This window comes from Capricornis sumatraensis, chromosome 4 (genome assembly GCF_032405125.1).
Source record: "Capricornis sumatraensis isolate serow.1 chromosome 4, serow.2, whole genome shotgun sequence".
In the NCBI taxonomy this organism is placed as follows: Eukaryota; Metazoa; Chordata; class Mammalia; order Artiodactyla; family Bovidae; genus Capricornis; species Capricornis sumatraensis.
This window is the reverse complement of record NC_091072.1, coordinates 5199572-5219000: the sequence shown is the minus strand read 5'-3', so window position 1 is coordinate 5219000 and position 19429 is coordinate 5199572. Positions and strand designations below refer to the sequence as shown.

The window sequence follows — 19429 nt, the reverse complement described above, 5'->3', positions numbered from 1 at the left end:
CCAACATGATCCCAGAGAAAGAGATGTCCCTCAGGCTATAATGAATTTCCCCAAGCGGGCCTCACCCTTTAAACGAATACATGCTTATTCAAAAGACTTGAGAAGGAAGGAAAAGTCACCTAATCTCTTTGCGGGGCTGACGCTTGGGTGTTTGCTCACGCAGCTCTTCTGGTGGCCGGCTGTGGGTGAGTCACAGCTACGGTGAGGGTCTCGGGCCCCCACCATGTGTTCCCAGGCCAGCAGACACGCAGTGTGGCAGACGCAGTGCACGAGGACCCCATCGGTCCTGCCCCTGAGCTCCCGCCTCTCCTCTTCTGTCTTGGCCGTTCCTTGGGCTGAGAGGGAGTTTATGTTCCCTCCTCTTGCGTTAACAGGCTGGGCTTCTGACCTGCTCTGGCCAACACCAGAACGTGTCTGGAGCCAGAGCCTGCCACCTCTGGGCCTCCGGAGGCCTCGAGCGGCCTGGTGCCCTCTTCTGGAACCCTGCCCATGGGAATAACCGGGGCCAGCCCATCAGGAAGAGAGGCCCTCACCCCTTAACAGACAGCACCCTCAGAAGCAGAGCCAGCCGGCTAACATGCAGCTGATCCTGTCCACGTGGAGCACAGCCAGGACCACGCGGACCCCCCCAGAACTTGGTCGAGAGCACTGGCCCATGAGTTGCAAACCAAAGAAAAGGCTGTGGTCTCAAAGCCACGCCATTTCAGGATGGTTTGTCACAGACCCCGAGCACACAGTAAGTACCCACCGTCATCAGCCAAAGATAAAATGCCCTGGAGCGCCTGGGGGGCTGCGGGGTGGGGAGTGGGGGGCTGGGAGGCTGTAATTTTCCACATTAAACAACACACCTGAACTGCCACCGGTGAGAACAGAAATTAAGCCGTGGATCTAGCGAAGGGCTTCAAGACAGACACAAAGCCTTTGAAAGACTGTGGGTGAGTTGGATCTGCCTATGAAGTCATTCTTTGTTTCTCTTCTCTCTTTAAAAAAAAGTAAGCAGCTCTTTCACTCAATTAAGCCTGTTGGACTCGATTACGACTGTCTAGTTTGATTCAAAGCAGCCATAGGGTCTCTGACACATGTTCAGCCTCCACGACTCCGTAGCCTGGAATTTTAAATCCAGCTCCCCTGAATTTATGACCCATACACAGTAGCGAGTCCCTACAGGCTGAAAATCAAACTGTAATTCAAAGGCCACAGGGCTGAGGAAACAGCCAGAAGATAAATCCCAATTTCAACCTTGGATTCTCTGCAAGTTGATTCAGGGGACTGTCAGTCATATTTAAAAATAAAATAAAACTACAAAGACACCAGACGGCATGTTCTAAAGAGAAATAGGGTGATGCTTTTCAGGACGCCTTCAAAAGGCTCTTGTTACCTGAAAAGAACTGCTACGGGTTATTTTAAGGGCCCTGGAACATTTGGCTTCCATCAGTCATCTGGAGAAGTTTCTGCATTTTTAACTAATGAGCTATATAAGGAAGAAATGAAACCATCAAACACAGCCCAGACCACCAGACTGATGGGAGAGGCCGGGACAGATGTCAAGGTGTCCCAGACCTGCAGCTGGCACTCACCTTACACCCCTCGCAGGCGCTGACCCCATAGTGGTAGCCGGACGACTTGTCCTGGCAGACGAAGCAGGGCTTGTACACGCGGGGCGGCGGAAGCGGAGATGGGGGGCTTGGGACCAGTTCCTCGGAGCTGGTGCTCTGGGTCTCAATCGCTGTGGCAGAGATGCAGAGGGGAAGAAAAGGGAGAAAAGATGTTTCAGTTCATGACTTTCCCCCCAGTGGGTTCACAGGCCTCCGCCCCCAGTTCAGCTACAACATCGCCAGGACAGGCCCACAAGGCCAGCTGTCAGGGTGGGCACTGCAGGGGGTGCTACCTCTAACGTGGGTCTTTGCAGTTCACAAAGCAATCCTGCATGTCTCTCACTGGCAGAACGCTTCCGCACCGGGAGGGAGGTCATGTTATCACTGTTTACCGTCAAGAGAAACAGAAACTCAGAGGAGCGCAGTGATTCATCCAAAACCAACAGGGCCGTGGTAGAGCCAGGACACAAAGCCAGACGCTCACGCCGCACAGCCAGGGCTCTTTCGACTCCGGTTCCGCCAGCTCCCAGTGACTTAAGAGTCTCAGGGATGACCTGCTTGCCCCTGCAGTAACTGGGCCAAAAGTCAGTCTCCTTAGGGCAAAGGGAGAAGACGCCCCAGACAGCCATCCAACAATGCGGAGGGTCTTCAGCACGGGGCCGGAGCTGAGCATGACGAAGAGCAATGGGCGTGAGATCTTTGCTATTCAGGGTCCCCCTTAGACCAGCAGATCAGCACTCTGCATCAGAGCTGATTAGAAACTGTGGTCATCAGGCTCCAGCTCAAGCCCATGGAGTCAGTGTGTGCTCAGCCGTGCCTGGCTCTCTGCAACCCCTGGACTGCAGCCCGCCAGGCTCCTCTGTCCATGGGGTCTCCCAGGCAAGAATACGGGAGTGGGTCACCATTTCCTCCTCCAGGGGATATTCCCAGCCCAGGGGTCAAACCTGTATCTCCTGTCTCCCGCACTGGCAGGTGGATTCTTGACCACTGAGCCACCGCGGAGCTAGGTTTGCACCTGAACCAAACCGCCGGGTGACTGAATGGACAAGCAATGCTTGAAGAGCACGGCGCTGCATTAATAACGGCTCAGACGGATGCTGCTCTTTATCCTAGATCAACCCACAGGGGACCCCCATCTCATTATCTAACCATCCCAAATCCGTGAGAAATACAAACTTGACAGAACTTCAACCCCCAATATCCTCCCATCGCCACCCCCCAGATTTATGCTCCAAATCAAAGCAAGATGTGGTTCTATTTCTATTACAGGCAAAACTGCTCATAGACGATGATGGAAGTAGGGGAGAGAGTGACTGAAAGTGGTCAAATAATGTTCCAGAATCTTCCAGGGTCCAACCACTTTACAATATTCAGTATATTTCTCAAAGTATTAAACTCCCAGTTGTTTCACCGTTCGTCATCTCCCAGACCAGCTCTTCTACTGACTGGATTGTCTCGTAGCCCAACTTTCAGCAAGTCGGCTCTCTTCCCTACACGTACTGCTCACTCATTCCTGTCTGGGATCCTGCTGTCAGGCTAGCCTAGCGATTGCCAGGATCTCCCACCTCAGCTGCTGCAGAAGCCTCTGCACCGGCCTCCCGGCCCGCTCTCTTCTAGCCTCAGGCCCATTCTGCAAACACCCAGTCAGATAGCTGCTCCAGAGTTAAAACCAACCCTCTGCCGAACCTGCCCGAAGCCCTCCAGCAGTCACCGAGGACAGCAAACTCCTTGCTAGGTGTTCAGGAAGGCTCCTCCTGATATGGCGCCTTAGCGATGTCGTCGGATGCAATGAGTTTCCTCCCTGACTGACCTCTGAACACGTGGTGTCTGTTCTGTCCCTTGAGCAGGCCAAGCTCCGGTGTCAGTGTTATGGGCATTACGCTAAGCGTTCTCCGTTTCTGGAACTTCCGAGACCTTCATACGTCTCGAGCCTCTTCTCTCCTACATCTTAGAGCAGATGTCAGCTCCTCACAGATGGGTTTTCTGAATAAAAGGCCCCTTCCCACTCCTGTATCTCATTTTATTTTCTATAAAACCCAACTAGTGTCTAAATTTAGAATGTCCGTGCACACCATTTTATATTCTGCTTGCGCTACCCCACAAGTATGGGTCTCGGGAAACCAAGGAACTTAGATGGAATGTTTGTAACTCTGCTCCAGGCCCAGAAGAGGTTCTGGCACATCACAGGTGGGTAATCGATAAATATTCAATGAATTAATACACGAGCTTTTCCAATTTTCCTTCTTTGTCTTCATTCCAAGCCCCAAATGCCCCTCTAAGTTGTTAAATGGTAAAATTAGAAACCAAATAGCTTTCAAATACTCATTTGCGTCCTTTAAAAGTAATTAATTATCCCTTTGGAAGAGAATCAACTATAATTATAGTATTTTCATAATTCAGAAGAATCTTGGAATGAATTCATTAGAGCTGCGCAAGTCTAGTAGATAAATCTAGTATCGTCTTTCCTGGGTAGCTTGGCACAATCGCAGCACAATCCACATTTAAGATGTCACAAAAGCTCATCAGATCAGCTATCAAACTACAGATACAAAAGGATGCCTCACACTAAGCTCATCAGCTTCATCAAAAGCAAATGAGTCATAATAGCATCAACAAGAAAACAGTACAAAATGATATACCACTGTTTGCTAAAAATCTAGGGGAACAATACCAAATAAGCTGCAAGGATACAAGGAGCTTCCCTGGTGGCTCAGGGGTAAAGAATCAACCTGCAACTCAGGAGACGCAGGTTTGATCTCAGGATTAGGAAAGATGCCCTGGAGAAGGAAATGGCAACCCACTCCAGTATTCTTGCCTGGGAAATCCCATGAACAGGGGACTCTGGAGGGGTACAGTCCATGGGGTCACAAAGAATCACACATGTCTTAGCTACTGAACAACAAGGACTAAAAACAACAACAATAAGGATACAACATGGGGAACAGAGCCAATATTTTACGGAACATAAACTTTAAAAATTGTGAATCACTGCAGTGTACATCTGTAACTTACACAGTATTGGAGATGAACTATATTTCAATTTTTAAAAAACCCAAGATACTGCTACTGCTGTTGTTATCCTGAGTTACCCTTGATTATAAAATGCATAGTTATTCTACATTATCATTTAAGAAAGAGTACTGCCAATTAAATTATGATCCACGAGTGCTTGTGAGACACAGCCTGATTTCAGAGAAGTTAAAAAATTAAAAGCTTCTGGAGCCCTGAAAAAAAAAAAAGAAAACAAACCCATACAGAATTACCCACAATCCTTTCACTCAGAGAAAATTATTATTATCTCGGCATCTGTCCTTCAAAACATTTTACCGTGAATGTAAATGTTTTTCGTTTATTTTAAAAAGTGGAATTATAGTGTAGATTCTGTTTGCAACTTTGTTTAACTTACTGTGTCATGAGTTTGTTTCCTTGTCAATAAATATTCTTTCCCATAAAACATTCCATCATGATGAGTATCTTTGTAGCTAATCTCAGCACATTTCTGACTATGTCCTTAGGATAAAATCTCTGTGTCAACTTACACTCGTAGGTATCAATGTGAGTCTGCCCCTAAATGCCTACTAGAACTTTCTGATTGGTTTTATCTGTGTGTCTTTAGTTCCCCTCCAGGGCCCAAGCTGGGTCATCACCACCACGGTTGGTCTTGAGTTGCGTGCAGGGTGGGGAGAGTGTATTTTAACGTCCCACTGGCTCATTTAGAACAGCTAATCTGGCTGGTTTAGCAACGTTGTAAATAGAGTCCTGTTAGGGCTGGACTCAGCTGTCAGAGCTGCCTCCTAAATTTTAGAAGTGGGTGTAATTTCCATAAATACGCCGCTTCGAATTCATGTGTTGAGAGCGTCCAGCATCCCTCCCTCCCAAAGAGAGGAAACAGAACTGCAGGCAATCTAATCCCAAGCAACTTTGGCAAAGCATCTGAAAGGGGAGAGGCCTCAAAATCCTGAGACATGTTATAAAAGGCCAGTAAAAGCCTTTCCAGTGGAGGAGAGTCACTTATAACCAAAGACGGAATCAGAAGACTTTTTCTTAACAGTTGTACAGATGAAAATGTTCTATTTGGAAGCAATCAATAGTGAACGCTGTGGACTTCTCCTAAGGCTGTGGTGATTTCACCAGCAGTGCTATGAACTTTCCCATATTTGTACAACGGATGCTCATGTGTTTAATTGTTTAAATCCCTGAGCGGCTGTAACATGCCAAGCATATGTTATATGCTACGGACGGTACATGGTGTAATCCCTTAGCCCTGACAAGTTTGGCCCAATATAGAGTAAACTAACAATTAGAAATATAATACAGTGGTTCTCAAACTTGGCTGTATATTAGAATTACCTGGGGAGCTTTAAAACTTCCTAATGCTTAGGCTGTATCTATGCCCGATTACGCCAGAATGCCTGGGAGTGGGAGCCAGGCATCAGTGCTTTTTAAAAAATATTCCCAGGTGAATCCACATTGCAGCAGTTTGGGAACCACGGAGAAATGACATATCAGAGAGGGCGGCTGCTCCTGCGGCTTAGTCGCGTCAGTCGTGTCCGACTCTGTGCGACCCCATAGACAGCAGCCCACCAGGCTCCCCCGTCCCTGAGAGTCTCCAGGCAAGAACACTGGAGTGGGTAGAGAGGGCTATATAAAGCCTTATGCAGCGCAGAAAAATCATGGGAGTCTTCCCAGAGGTGACCAGGCTGTTCTGAAGAATGAATTGATTCTGCTGCGGTTTTGCCATGTGAATCTTACCCGTGCCATGCGTGCATCCCACAGAAACATAAATAGAAAAGACTCAATATGTCACAAGAAACAATGATCTCTGGAAAAAATTTCCCATTGGTGGTAAAGAATTAACTGACTGTATGTAGTCAAACTTCCCCCCAACTGGATAATCGCTGGTCTCTCACTTCTTCCGTGTGGCCCACGACACTAGAACAATGCGAAGCAAAAAAAAGAAAAATCTCAGTGGTGCCGTGAGACCGCCCAAGCCGGCTTTTAGCAAACAAGCCAACACGAGCTCCAGAATTACAACGAGGATATGGCATCAATATAAAAGCGGATGTGAACTTTAAGGCAATCTCTGGCCTTTTCCGTAACAGCAAAAACATAACTTTGGCCAAGTTTTATTAGTGCTCCTCCTCCCCGTGTCCCCCGTTTATTTCTACCCCGATGAAGACAGCGGGGAACAAGCCAGGTGGGCAGCCCACAGCTCCCTTCAGTTCTGGTGTTTAAGACAGCTACAGAGTGCCTGGCCATTGATCTGCTCCCTGTCATCCTGCTTAAATCAATAATCTATTAGTCCCTTTAAATGAGAGTTAGATTCATCAAATGCCCTTGAGAGGCCTCAAACATTCTGTTCCTTATTCCGAGCAAGCACAATCAGTCTATGGAATGATAAAATTTTTGCTCAAAAACTCTGCAGGCTCAGCAGACAACGTGTCCTGTATTACCTCATTCAGCGATGTCTGGCAGGCCGAAGAATGCAGTTTTTAGACTTCCCCGGGGGGGAAAAAAGAGGCTGGTGTCATCCAATAAAACAACGGCACTCCAGCCATCCTGTGGCAACTTCAGTTTGGGGAAAAGCAGCCTTTGAGGACTCATCTGGACCTGCTTTTTCTTTATTTCCCTGCTTACCTAGTGTCCTGTTCAGTTTTGGCTGGTGGCTGCCTCCCCGACAACAGCAGCTTCCAGGGCCGCATCCAAACTGCACACCAGCCCAGCTGTCAGGGAACCGCCAAGGCAGGAACTTCTGTGCTCAGGCGAGGTGGATGTTTGGCTCCACGGGCCCCTGCCCAGAGCAGAGTCAGCACCAGAGGTGCCCAGGGGCCTTCTCCAGGCTGCCAAAGGAGACAGCCAGGCCACACCTGCATTAACAGAAGCTTCTAGCCCATATTCTAAATCTCTCTGTTCCCTCCATGCAGAGGAGGCTGTCACTCGGGCAAACAAAGGTAGAGGCACCTTCCTTGCAGAAAAGCCATCACGTCTTGATTGCCTTCATACTAACTCTCCTCCAGCTGTGTCTGGACCATGATCAGCAGCAGGCTTCTTGGGGGGGGGGGGGGCGGTGAGGAAGGCTTTTGCTTTAAATGAGTGATTTTCAGACTATCTATGGTAAAGGACGATTTCTTTTTTTGTTGTTTTCATCATAGATTGATACTAATAAAAGCAAATCTCGAGGGGGAAAATGATACAAAATGAAATTTCCAAGAAAAAAGGAATTTCAGAAAAGATGCTCAAAACACAAGCTTCAAGTTAAAAAGAGGAAAAAACCCGATTTTTTTCTAGACATAAAATTACTCTGTCAAATTGCTGGACAAATTTCTAAACATCTGCTCTCGATGCCCCATTCTTCCAGGACTGGCAAGGGGCTGAAGCTGGCACTGTGAGAAGCACAGCTCTGAAGGACTGCAAACTCTGAGGTTGTTTGCAGACAAAACGAAAACAAACTACACGAAGTCTCCACTGACCAGACTCTGCACAAAAGCAGAATGCCAGCACTCCCAAGTGTCACAGCTTTTTAAAACACTGTCACAACGCTGGAGGTTTAATTCACTCCAAAATAAAAAAAAATAATAATAATGCTATTGCATGTTAAGAAGACTTGGTGCTTATAACTTAACTCACCTGAGAAAACAGTATAAATGTCCTTGTTGTTACAACACACCTGTGTCATTTAAACACACAGAAAGCTTCTAACAATAGCTCCCTTCACAATTCCTAACATGCCTGGCATTCTTCTAAAGGTTAGATTAAGCAGCAGATAACTTTTTTAAGAGAAGGCCCCGTATACTGTTTTTCTTTTCTTTTTTCTTTGTGAGAATTAATTTACAGCTGGGTAAGCCATGTTGACAGACTTCAAGGTTTTACGTTGGGCCTGATTAGACGCGGGCGGGGCAGGCATCCCGCGTCACGAAAGTCTTGCCTTTTTTACTAGAACCTTCGATGATTAAGATAGTATTTTAATACACTCTCTGGGCAGCCGAGCCTTAAAAGAAAAAGAAAGGAATTGTAAAGCAAAAGGCATTTCCTGCATGGCCCCCGGGGAATTTCGAGCCCCGAGCTCCGGGACCCTGTGGGAGGGAGTCATTTCAGCTAATTAAGGGAGAAGCGCAAAGTGTTGCATTTGGTCAAAACATTCAGTTGGGTTTCATTTTTGTTGGCACCGAAGAGAGCCGGTCTGGATTCCCCCCACTCCTTTTTCTGTGGATGCACTGCAGGATCGCAAAGCCCACAGCTCACATACATTAGGGAGAAAGTCAAAGGAAACGCCAAAGTTCAACCAAAGTACGAGTAATTAGAACCAGATTCTGCGCTGCGGGCGCGTACGCATGCGCGCGCGCGCACGCGGCCCTCTATTAAAATATTTTTTACACGTGAGAGCGGGGGCCTCAGGGCGGCCGCTCATTTAATTTTCCAGTGGGGGTGGGGGCGGGGTCTGCGTTTAATCATCTTTCAGGAAAAGCGGTTTGTTTCCACACTCGGGGGATTTTTCAAATCTGTGAATCGCATTTTGAAAATTAGGTGATTGCCAAAGAAGAAAAACTCGGGTTTGGAACGGTCTCGCCTCGCTCCGCTGCTGGCTTTGTTATCCCTAAGCAGCTCCGAGATCAGTCCCGGGTCTGGGGAAGCGGAGGGGAGGGGGACGCCGGGGCGGGCTCCGGCAGTCTTGACTCAGTAACCTGCCCGTGACCCTGAAGGAGTGTGTGCTTGCCCGGGTCGCCCGGGACGCTGGCCCAGGGCTGGGGCTGGCGCTCTGAGAACCTCTGCTGTTCGCACCGCGCGGGCAACAGGTGCTGAGCACAGGCAGGGGACCAGAGCGGCGGGGAGGACTTTGATTTTCAAGCCCTTAAAGAAAGGCCGGCCTTCCAAGCTGCGGCCCCTGCCTCGGCACCACTGGGAGCCCGGTGGAAGGCGAGACTCCCGCGCGCCCCGCCAGCCCCGCCCCAGAAGTGCCTGCCGAATCCAAACAGGCATGTTAACAAAAGCCCCAGATAATTCCCAGGCCCAGCAGCAACATCGGAGGCACCCGGACATAAAAATGCCTTGTTACTGTCCTAACCTCTCCGGAATCCCAAACAATCTGCTGAGTCAATTTGGCACGGGGACCGTGCCGGCTTCCCCTTTGCTCAGGTCCACCCCGAACCCTCCCCTCCTTGGGCAGTTAGTGCACCATTCAGATCTCCAGGCTGCCAGTGTGTTTATGCTCACCAGAAGCCTGCATCTTCTCCCACGGAATTTTGGCAGTGGGTTTTAGTTGGCGGAGGGGGCGGTCAGAGTTGGAGGGCTGAACTAACAGCACCCACCATTTACTGAGCACCTACTAAGCGCCCAGGACTGCCTCAGTGTCTGAAACTAAGGCAGAACCGCACTGACTCCGCCTCCAGCCCCTGGGGGAAGGGAGGGGAGGGCCCCCGAAGGAGGCGCCTTAGCATCCCAGAAATTTAAACACAAGATTAGTTTTACAAGAGATTTAACTGGCTGAATAGATACTCTTTTTTAAGATTTTTTTTTTAATGTCGACCATGTTTAAAGTCTTTATTGAATTTGTTACAACATTGCTTCTGTTCTATGTTTTGGTGTTTTTGACCAGGAGGCACGTGGGATCTTAGCTCGGGGAGCAGGGATGGAACCCACAGGCCCTGCATTGGAAGGCGAGGTCTTCACCACTGGACCTCGAGGGAAGTCTCCATATTACTCTTGTTTCACTCAAACCCACAGCTTTTAAAGCTTTTTAACCCACCTCCTTTATCCCCTTCCTCTGCTAGGAACATCACTAGGTGTGGTCCCCTAAGGCCTATTTACTGACATTGGAGAACTCCAGGGTTGGGTACCTCCCTTGCTTACAATTGATGGTTCTAATTTTCCAAACACTGACTTGAATCAAGACAGGGTAAAATTTGACAAGATAGTTTAGGACTTATCAAGAGAGACGGGCTGAGGATCCACTGGCCTTCTTGTACCGCAGCTACACCTGCCTGGGCTCTTGGCCAGCAGCAGAAATTATTCCTGGGACTGACTTTTACCATGGGAAGTGCTGTCATATTTTCCTAAGGGACTATGACACATTCAACACCTACATTTCATTTTTATAATATGCTTTCTTGCTTCAAGGAACATAGTCGAAAATTATCTCCTAGGTTGTTTTAGGTGACGTTTGTAACAGCCGATGCTTTAGATCACTATTTTCTAGGACAGACTAAGATAGCTTGTGACAGGTTAAAATAAATTCTCTCTTAAAATCACTTAACGGCCTGACACACCTAACTACTTATTAATGATGTGAGCAGAGAGGCATCAGAAATGGAAGGCGTTAACGCAACAAACGCTAGACCCAGTCTCTGGAGTCAAGTACAGATGAAGCTAATTGCATCGCAATAGGCAGGTCCCTGAAGAGTTAATCTCCACACCAAATGATTCAGTCTCATAGTCTACGTCCAATCAGGATTCCCATATTTCTTAAGAAGCAATTTTTGCACTAACAAACGACATTCTATTATCTGCTCAAATTTCTTATGCCCACAGTGAATTAAAACAAGAGCATTAAAATGTATATCATCTTAGATATACAATTCTTTGCTTATATCCTATAAATATATTTGAAAATCGCACTGATACCAGCCTGACAGAAAAGTAATGAGAGGAGGATACTTTGGGGGAGTAGAGGACATTTTGTCACGTGGAAATTTTTGCCACTGGTCCCAGCTCTGAGTAAGTTCAAGGGTAAAGACACCAGAATGCAGCCAACCCCTCTCTTGCAACAAAGTAATGCTGTACTTACTGGGTCACTGTTTGCTGCAAAGAAGTGTTGTTTTTTGTTATATTTTGTTGTTATTTTACAGGTACACACTCAAATTAGCGGTTTCAAAATAACTTGGAAACCAATTCAATCCTCATCATCTGGGTTTTCTTGTTTCCTAAAAAGAACTAAAATGCCCTGAACCTGCAGAAAGCCGTGTGAGGAATGATGGGAAGGTCATGGGCTATGCTGCCAGAACCACCTGGCTGGGATGCCTCTTCTGCCCCTGATTACTTTAGTGGCCAGAAAGTCTTCTTTCCTTCTCTGCACCCCAGTGTCCTCTTGGACACTGCAGATAATCCTAAAATTCCTGCTGGTGAAACAGAGAGCATGTTTGCAACTTGCCTGGCACAGTGTTCAGTAAGAGATGATCAACCCAGACCTCCCCATCCGTCCACTTTTCCCTCCAACTTTTTTAACACTGAACAATGGCTCTTAACTAACACTGATTTTTGCCTCCTAAGACATAGTTGGCAAGGTCTGGAGAGGTTCTGGCTGTCATAATTGGGGGCACCTACAGGCATTTATCATGTTAAATAACTACAGGTTATTTATCAACAACCTCAGATATGCAGATGACACCACCCTTATGGCAGAAGGTGAAGAGGAACTAAAAAGCCTCTTGATGAAAGTGAAAGAGGAGAGTGAAAAAGCTGGCTTAAAGCTCAACATTCAGAAAACGAAGATCATGGCATTTGGTCCCATCACTTCATGGGAAGTAGATGGAGAAACAGTGGAAACAGTGTCAGACTTTATTTTTTTGGGCTCCAAAATCACCACAGATGGTGACTGCACCCATGAAATTAAAAGACGCTTACTCCTTGGAAGAAAAGTTATGACCAACCTAGACAGCATATTCAAAAGCAGAGACATTACTTTGCCAACAAAGGTCCGTCTAGTCAAGGCTATGGTTTTTCCTGTGGTCATGTGTGGATGTGAGAGTTAGACTGTGAAGAAGGCTGAGTGCTGAAGAATTGATGCTTTTGAAGTGTGGTGTTGGAGAAGACTCTTGAGAGTCCCTTGGACTGCAAGGAGATCCAACCAGTCCATTCTGAAGGAGATCAGCCCTGGGTGTTCTTTGGAAGGACTGATGCTAAAGCTGAAACTCCAGTACTTTGGCCACCTCATGTGAAGAGTTGACTCACTGGAAAAGACTCTGATGTTGGGAAGGATTAGGGGCAGGAGGAGAAGGGGATGACAGAGGATGAGATGGCTGGATGGCATCACTGACTCAATGGACATGAGTTTGAGTTGGTGATGTTGGTTGAACTCTGGGAGTTGGTGATGGACAGGGAGGCCTGGCGTGCTGCAATTCATGGGGTCGCAAAGAGTCGGACACGACTGAGCGACTGACCTGACTGACTGACTGACAGGCATTTATTGATTACAGGCCAAGGATGCTACCAAACATCCCACACTGTACCCCAGTGTTCACAGAAGCATTCTCTACGATAATCAAGAAACGGAAGCAACCTAAATGCCCACAGAGGGATGGATGAAGATGTGGCGCACATATATATAAAGGAATATTAGTCGGCCACAAAAAATGAAATAATGCTCTTTGCAGCAGGTGGTGCTAGTGGTAAAGAATCCACCTGCCAATGAAGGAGATGACGGTTCAGTCCCAGGGTTGGGAAGATCCCCTGGAGCAAGGAATGGCTGCCCACTTCAGCGTCCTTGCCTGCAGAATCCCATGGAGAGAAGAGCCTGGTGGGCCACACTCTATGGGGTCACGAAGAGCTGGACACAACTGAAGTGACTCAGTAGGCACACAAGCAGCAATATGATGGACCTTGAGATTATCATACGTGAGTGAGGTAAGTCAGAGAAAGACAAATACCAGACAGTGCCGTTTATATGTGGGACCTAAAAACAGTGGTATAAATGACTCTATTTACAAAACAGAATCTCAAGTGTAGAAAACAAAACTTCCTGGTTACCAAGGAGGAAAGGAGGGAGCTGGGATAAACTGGGAGATTGGGGTGGCACGTGCACACCACTGTATATAAAGCAGATAACCAATAGGGACCTGCTGTTAGCACAGGTCACTTCTATGCAAAACTCCGTAATGATCTACATGGGAAAAGTCTAAAATACACATGTCCACTTTATACATATATATATGTATATATATGAAGCTGACTCACTTTGCTGTATACCTGAAACTAACACAAGAGTGTAAGTCAACCACACAAGGCTTTCCTGGTGGTCCAGTGGCTGAGACTCCAAGCTCCCAATGCAGGGGGCCGGGGTTCCATCCCTGGTCAGAGAACTAGATCCCGCATGTGTCAGCAAAGATCCTATGTGCTGCTGCTAAGACCCAGAGCAGTCAAATAAATAAAAGCAAATAACAAACATCCCACGGCGCACAGGACAGCCCTTCCCCACCCCACCGGCAAACAGCAACGAACTGTCTGGCCCAGATTAGAAATCATGCTGAGGTTGAAGAACCCTGCTCAAGGGTAAGGAAACTACTTGTGGGACGAAATTTAGGACAAAAAAAATAATTTCCCGCAGCCGGGGAGACAGAGGCAGGGGCCCAGTTCCGGACACTGCCTCTGAGCAGTGTTTACATGTGGAATCTAAAAAAAAAAGGAAAAAATGGTACAAATGAAGGTCAGGTCAGCTTCCTGGGCCTCAGTCTCCTAATCTGGGAAATGGGGATGACAAGTGTGTATAGCACACTGCCGGGCTCACCCCAGGTAAACCACAGAACTCTACTTTTGAGTCTTTGTTACAATATCTGGGAGCAGGTAGGCGAGCCATGTCTTAATGTGACCAACACCTTAGACGACAGGAAACTCATCCAGGCAAACAAATACGATAGGACGATATTAACAGCAACACTCACGGAACACGTACGGGGGGCTGGCCACCACCCCCATTCTGTTCTGAGCGTTTGACGTGTATTGATTCATTTGACCCCTGTAATGCCTCTATGAGAGAGCTTGTCTTTATTTCTAAAAATTACTTCCTGGCAAGACACTGGAGGTGCGGACTGGTGTGGGAACTTGCTCGAGGTCATACAGTGGGGAGCGGACAAGCAGGAATTGGCAGGCGCGTGATTTGGGTTCAAGAGAACCGGTGTGACCCCGGTGCTGCGCAAGGACGGGACACTGACATCCTGTCTTGTGATCCTGCAGAGCTTCTTTGGCCGGAGGCTGGCAGAGACCCTGGCAGCAAGTTTGAGAAAATACAGACCGTGTCAAGCAGACCCATGCCTAAGGACCTAAAGTAAAACTGGAAAACTAAAACGAAAGACGCCGAGGGGACAGCAAGAATGCGCTTGCTTCTTTCCAGTCAAAGCAGTGCGGTAGGCAAGTCCCCTAAGGCAAACGCCGGGGTCCGGAGGCACGCACAGGGCAGGCTGCAGCTCCTGCCTCACCTTCCCTGCCGAGAAGCAGGGCAGGGTGGAGCAGCTCAGATGAGGGTCCGAGGGCGGGCGACTCTGCGTGCAACTCAGGCCTCATGTGGCTCGCCCACCCCCAGCTTGGGGGCTCTGCTGGGGAGGGGAGAGGAGGGCTCCCGCCCCCTCCCTGGGCGCTTGCTCCCTTTCTTGCCAGTGGACCACTTCCATTTCCTTAGCCAGGACGTATCTGGCACAAGAAGGAAACCCGAGGCTGTGTGATGGCTCTGCTGTCCCTGTCTGCAGGTTCGGGATGCCTTCAGGAGGCGTGGGTCTTCCGGGAGGACCAGGGCGTTGGCGGGCGACTGGAAACACCCGCAAAGCCTCTAGTGGAGGGACGCGATGACTGAGCTAGTGAGGGACACGGTGACACACACCCGCTCCCAGGGACGCACTGGGGGATATTTCATTTTCAAAGATTCTTATGTTTCTACATGGAGTGTTCAGATTAGAGGGATGCTCTAACATGGCTGATTTTTCTTCTTCCATAACCGTGATTTCTGTTTCTTCATGTGAGAGGGACAAGGGAGTCAAAGGGAATTCGTTTGAGTTCTTAAAAAAGAAAATTGTTGGGGCTTCCCTGGTGGTTCAGGGGTTGAGAATCCACCTTGTAACGGAAGCAGCATGGGCTCGATCCCTGGTCCAGGAAGACTCCACGTGCCGAGGAGCAAGTAAGCCTACACACCGCAACTGCTGAGCCAGTGCGCTCTGGAACCCCTGTGCCACGTGCTGAAACCCATGCCCTGGAGCCCACGTGCTCTGGAACTCCCCACGCTCTGGAACCCCTTCGCCACACTCTGGAACCCACACGCTGCACTCTGGAACCCCTGTGCTCTGGGACCCACTAACCCTAACCCCGCTCTGGAACCCCCATGCTCTGGAACCCACGTGCCACAGAGAGTGCTGTGCCATATGGAAAGACATGGCAAGATGTCACAAAGATCCTGACAGCTGAATAAACAAATAAACAGTAAAAAAAAAAAAAAAAAAAAGGAAATTGCTAAACAAACTTACAGTTACCAAAGCAGAAAATGTGTGGAGAGATGAATCAGAAGTTTGGGATTAACACACAAACACTGCTGTATGCTTCCCAGGTGGTGCTAGTGGTAAAGAATCCACCTGCCAGTGCAGGAGACAAGAGAGACCCCGGTTCAATCCCTGGGTTGGGAAGCTCCCCTGGAGGAGGGCACAGCCACCCACCCCAGTATTCCTGTCTGGATAATCTCATGGACAGAGGAGCCTGGCGGGCCACAGTCCATAGGAGTGTAACAGTCAGACATGACTGAAGTGAGTTAGCACACGAGTACTGTATCTTAAGTAGATTACCAACAAGGACCTACTGTAGAGCACATGGAATTCTACTCAATATTCTTTAACAACCTATATGGGAAAAGAATCTGAAAAAGAATGTATATATGTATAACTGAATCACTTTGCTGTCTATGTGAAACTAACACAACATTGTAAATCAACTATACTCCCATATAAAATTAAAAAACAAAGAGAGACAAAAAACAAACCACCTTCACAGAAACACTCAGAATAATGTCTGACCAAGTATCTGGGCACCCCATGGCACCCCAGGCAAGTTGACACGTAAAATGAACCACTATGATTTTCTTTTCAAGATGATGAAAGTGTTCTAAAATTAGATAGTGGTGGTAGTTGCACAACTCTGTGAATATATTACAACCCACTAATTGCATACTTTAAAAGGCTGAACTGAATGGGATGTAAATTTAATCTCAGTAAAGCTTTTTAAAAAAAGAAGGAGAGACTGCTAAGGAAAACTTGAAAAAATAATTCAAAGAAACTTTTACCACCTGTGAGAAGGCCTCAAGGCTCAGGTCTTTGGGGATATTCCTTTCTTCGGGGAGCTTTCCATCTTCACAGACAAGCTGAGGCACGTGGTTAGAAATGTGAACTTTGAAGCCTGCTGGTCTGGGTTCAAATCCTAATTCTAGCTGTTTGACTTTGGGCAAGTTCCTTAATGTCTCTGAGTCTTACTTCTTGTAAAAACTGACAGCAGAGCCCTCACCGGATCACCACGCCCATTCAGTGATGAGTCACGGTGAAGTACTGGGCCCAGCGCCTGTCCTCAGGCCCTTCAAGCAGAGTTACCACCGTTCTGGGATCAGGGGCTCGTGCCTGTGTTGATCAACCTCAACAGTCTTCATCTCCCATCGGCCTTCTTCACATCAGTCGCAAGTCTTGACATGCCAAGAACAGATAGGGCATATTAACACATGTCTATGGGATCCAGGAAAATGGTATAGACGGACGTATCTGCAGGGCAGGAGAGAGACGCAGACATCGAGAACGGGCTTGCGGATGCAGCGGGGGCAGGAGAGCGTGGGACGGATTCGGAGAGCAGCATCCACGTACACACAGTTCAGTCAGTTCAGTCGCTCAGTCGTGTCCGACTCTGCAACCCCATGAATCGCAGCACGCCAGGCCTCCCTGTCCATCACCAACTCCCGGAGTTCACTCAGACTCACGTCCATCGAGTCGGTGATGCCATCCAGCCATCTCATCCTCTGTCGTCCCCTTCTCCTCCTGCCCCCAATCCCTCCCAGCATCAGAGTCTTTTCCAATGAGTCAACTCTTTGCATGAGGTGGCCAAAGTACTGGAGTTTCAGCTTTAGCATCAGTCCATCCAGTGAACACCCAGGGCTGATCTCCTTCAGAATGGACTGGTTGGATCTCCTCTCAGTCCAAGGGACTCTCAAGAGTCTCCTCCAACACCACAGTTCAAAATCATCAATTCTTCGGCGCTCAGCTTTCTTCACAGTCTAACTCTCACATCCATACATGACCCCTGGAGAAACCATAGCCTTGACTAGACGGACCTTTGTTGGCAAAGTAATGTCTCTGCTTTTCAATACGCCACATATACACAACCAGGTATAAAAGAGCTGGTGGGAAGCTGCTGTAGAGCAAGGGAGGCTCAGCTCGGTGCGCTGTGACTGTCTGGGGGCGGGATGGGGGAGCAGGCTCCCCGGGGAGAAGAGGCGTGTATCTGTAGAAGTATGTATTTGCTGGCCCTGATGCTGGCAAAGATTGAAGGCAAAAGGAGAAGAGGGTGGCAGAGGACGAGATGGCTGGCTGGCATCACCAACACCATGGACATGAGTCTGAGCAAGCTCCGGGAGAAAGTGAAGGACAGGAGAGAGCCTGGTGTGCTGCCGTCCACGGGGTTGCAAAGAGTCTGACACGACGGAGCTACTGAACAGCCACAATGATACTTACAGCTGATTCATGCTGTTGTACAGCTGAAACCAACACAAAGCTGTAAAGCAATTGCTCTCCAAGTAAAACATCAAAAGAAGTCTTGATGCTGCCCCTTCCTTCCATCGTCCTGCTCAGAACACTCATCCCTCCTCATGCGGTCCTCCCTAGGCTAAGAGGGGCGGAGCACCATGCCAGCCTGACCTCCTCACCCTCCCACTCAGGTGTGGCTTCCACCCAGCTCTGCGCATCACCCCAATCCGTGTGCACAGATCCCAGAACAGCTTCCCCAAACGCCTCCTTGCCACGGCAATCTCTATCAGCTTGAGAGCCTTCCACGACTGCTTGAACCAAAAGTTCTAGCACTTTGGATGGGCCGCCGGGGGTGGGGGTGTGCAGACGGACGGGACGGTGATTAAGAGCCAGCAACATCCAGGTGCTGACATGTATTTATTGAGCAACCGGCAAGACCAGACACCATGCTAAATGCCGAATTAAAAAGAAGTTAGGAGACACTGTTCTTGGCCCACGCAGACGGACAACTAAAAATACCAGACAGCAAAGATGGTTCCCGAGGCTGCCATGGCTGGGCTCGTCACCAGCACACAGAGGCTGCAGCTGCCTTGCCTTTGAATGCTCAGTGACTAAAAGCACACAGCAGGGGCCCGATAAAAGTTGGTGGAAACGTGAGTGTAAGAATGAAGTCTGCATAGACATGCTTGCCGAGATATCCTGTGTACTATGGAATACGTGATGGCCTTTTCGGCCACTGTCAGCAGCCAGCATCACACCTGGCGACGCAGGACCAAGGAGTTTTCATCATATCGCCTCCTTGCTCCCTCGTGGCAAAAGTGTGCAGAAGAGCAGAGATCAGTATCATTATCAGATTTTTAACCTCCATTATTCACAGAAGGGGGCTTCCCTGAGAGCTCAGTTGGTACAGAATCCGCCTGCAATGCAGGAGACCCTGGTGCGATTCCTGGGTTGTGAAGATCTGGAAATGGCCACCCACTCCAGTCTTCTTGCCTGGACAATCCCATGGACGGAGGAGCGTGATGGGCTACCGTCCATGGGGTCGCACAGAGTCGGACACGACTGAGCGACTTCACTTTCACTTCCATTCACAGAAGGAAACTGAAGCTTCCAGAAGTTAAATGACTTGGTCAAGATCATGGAGCTGGGGACCAGCTTGGTCCAGAACTGGCTTCCAGAATCCACCTAACATGATTATAACCGAGAAACAAGGCACTCATTTCTAGTCTAACTGCCCTACTAATTTTTTTTTTTTTAATGTTTTAAGACAAGATTAGCAAACTCTTTCTGTGAAAGACTAGACAGTAAATATCTCAGGCTCTGCGGGACACATGGTCTCTGTCGCGGCCACTCAGCTCTGTGGCTTGC

General features: G+C 48.4%; 1 protein-coding gene across 5 annotated transcripts in view; it reads right to left on the bottom strand.

Annotated features, from left to right (window-relative positions):
- The window catches only part of RARB (retinoic acid receptor beta), a 443693-nt gene that overhangs the window by 146180 nt on the left and 278084 nt on the right, over positions 1–19429 (bottom strand). For all 5 annotated transcript variants that reach the window (XM_068972097.1, XM_068972099.1, XM_068972098.1 and 2 more), the window contains exon 2: positions 1578–1726. In XM_068972097.1, the coding sequence (XP_068828198.1) occupies positions 1578–1726 (149 nt within the window). The remainder of the gene's footprint in view (positions 1–1577; positions 1727–19429) is intronic.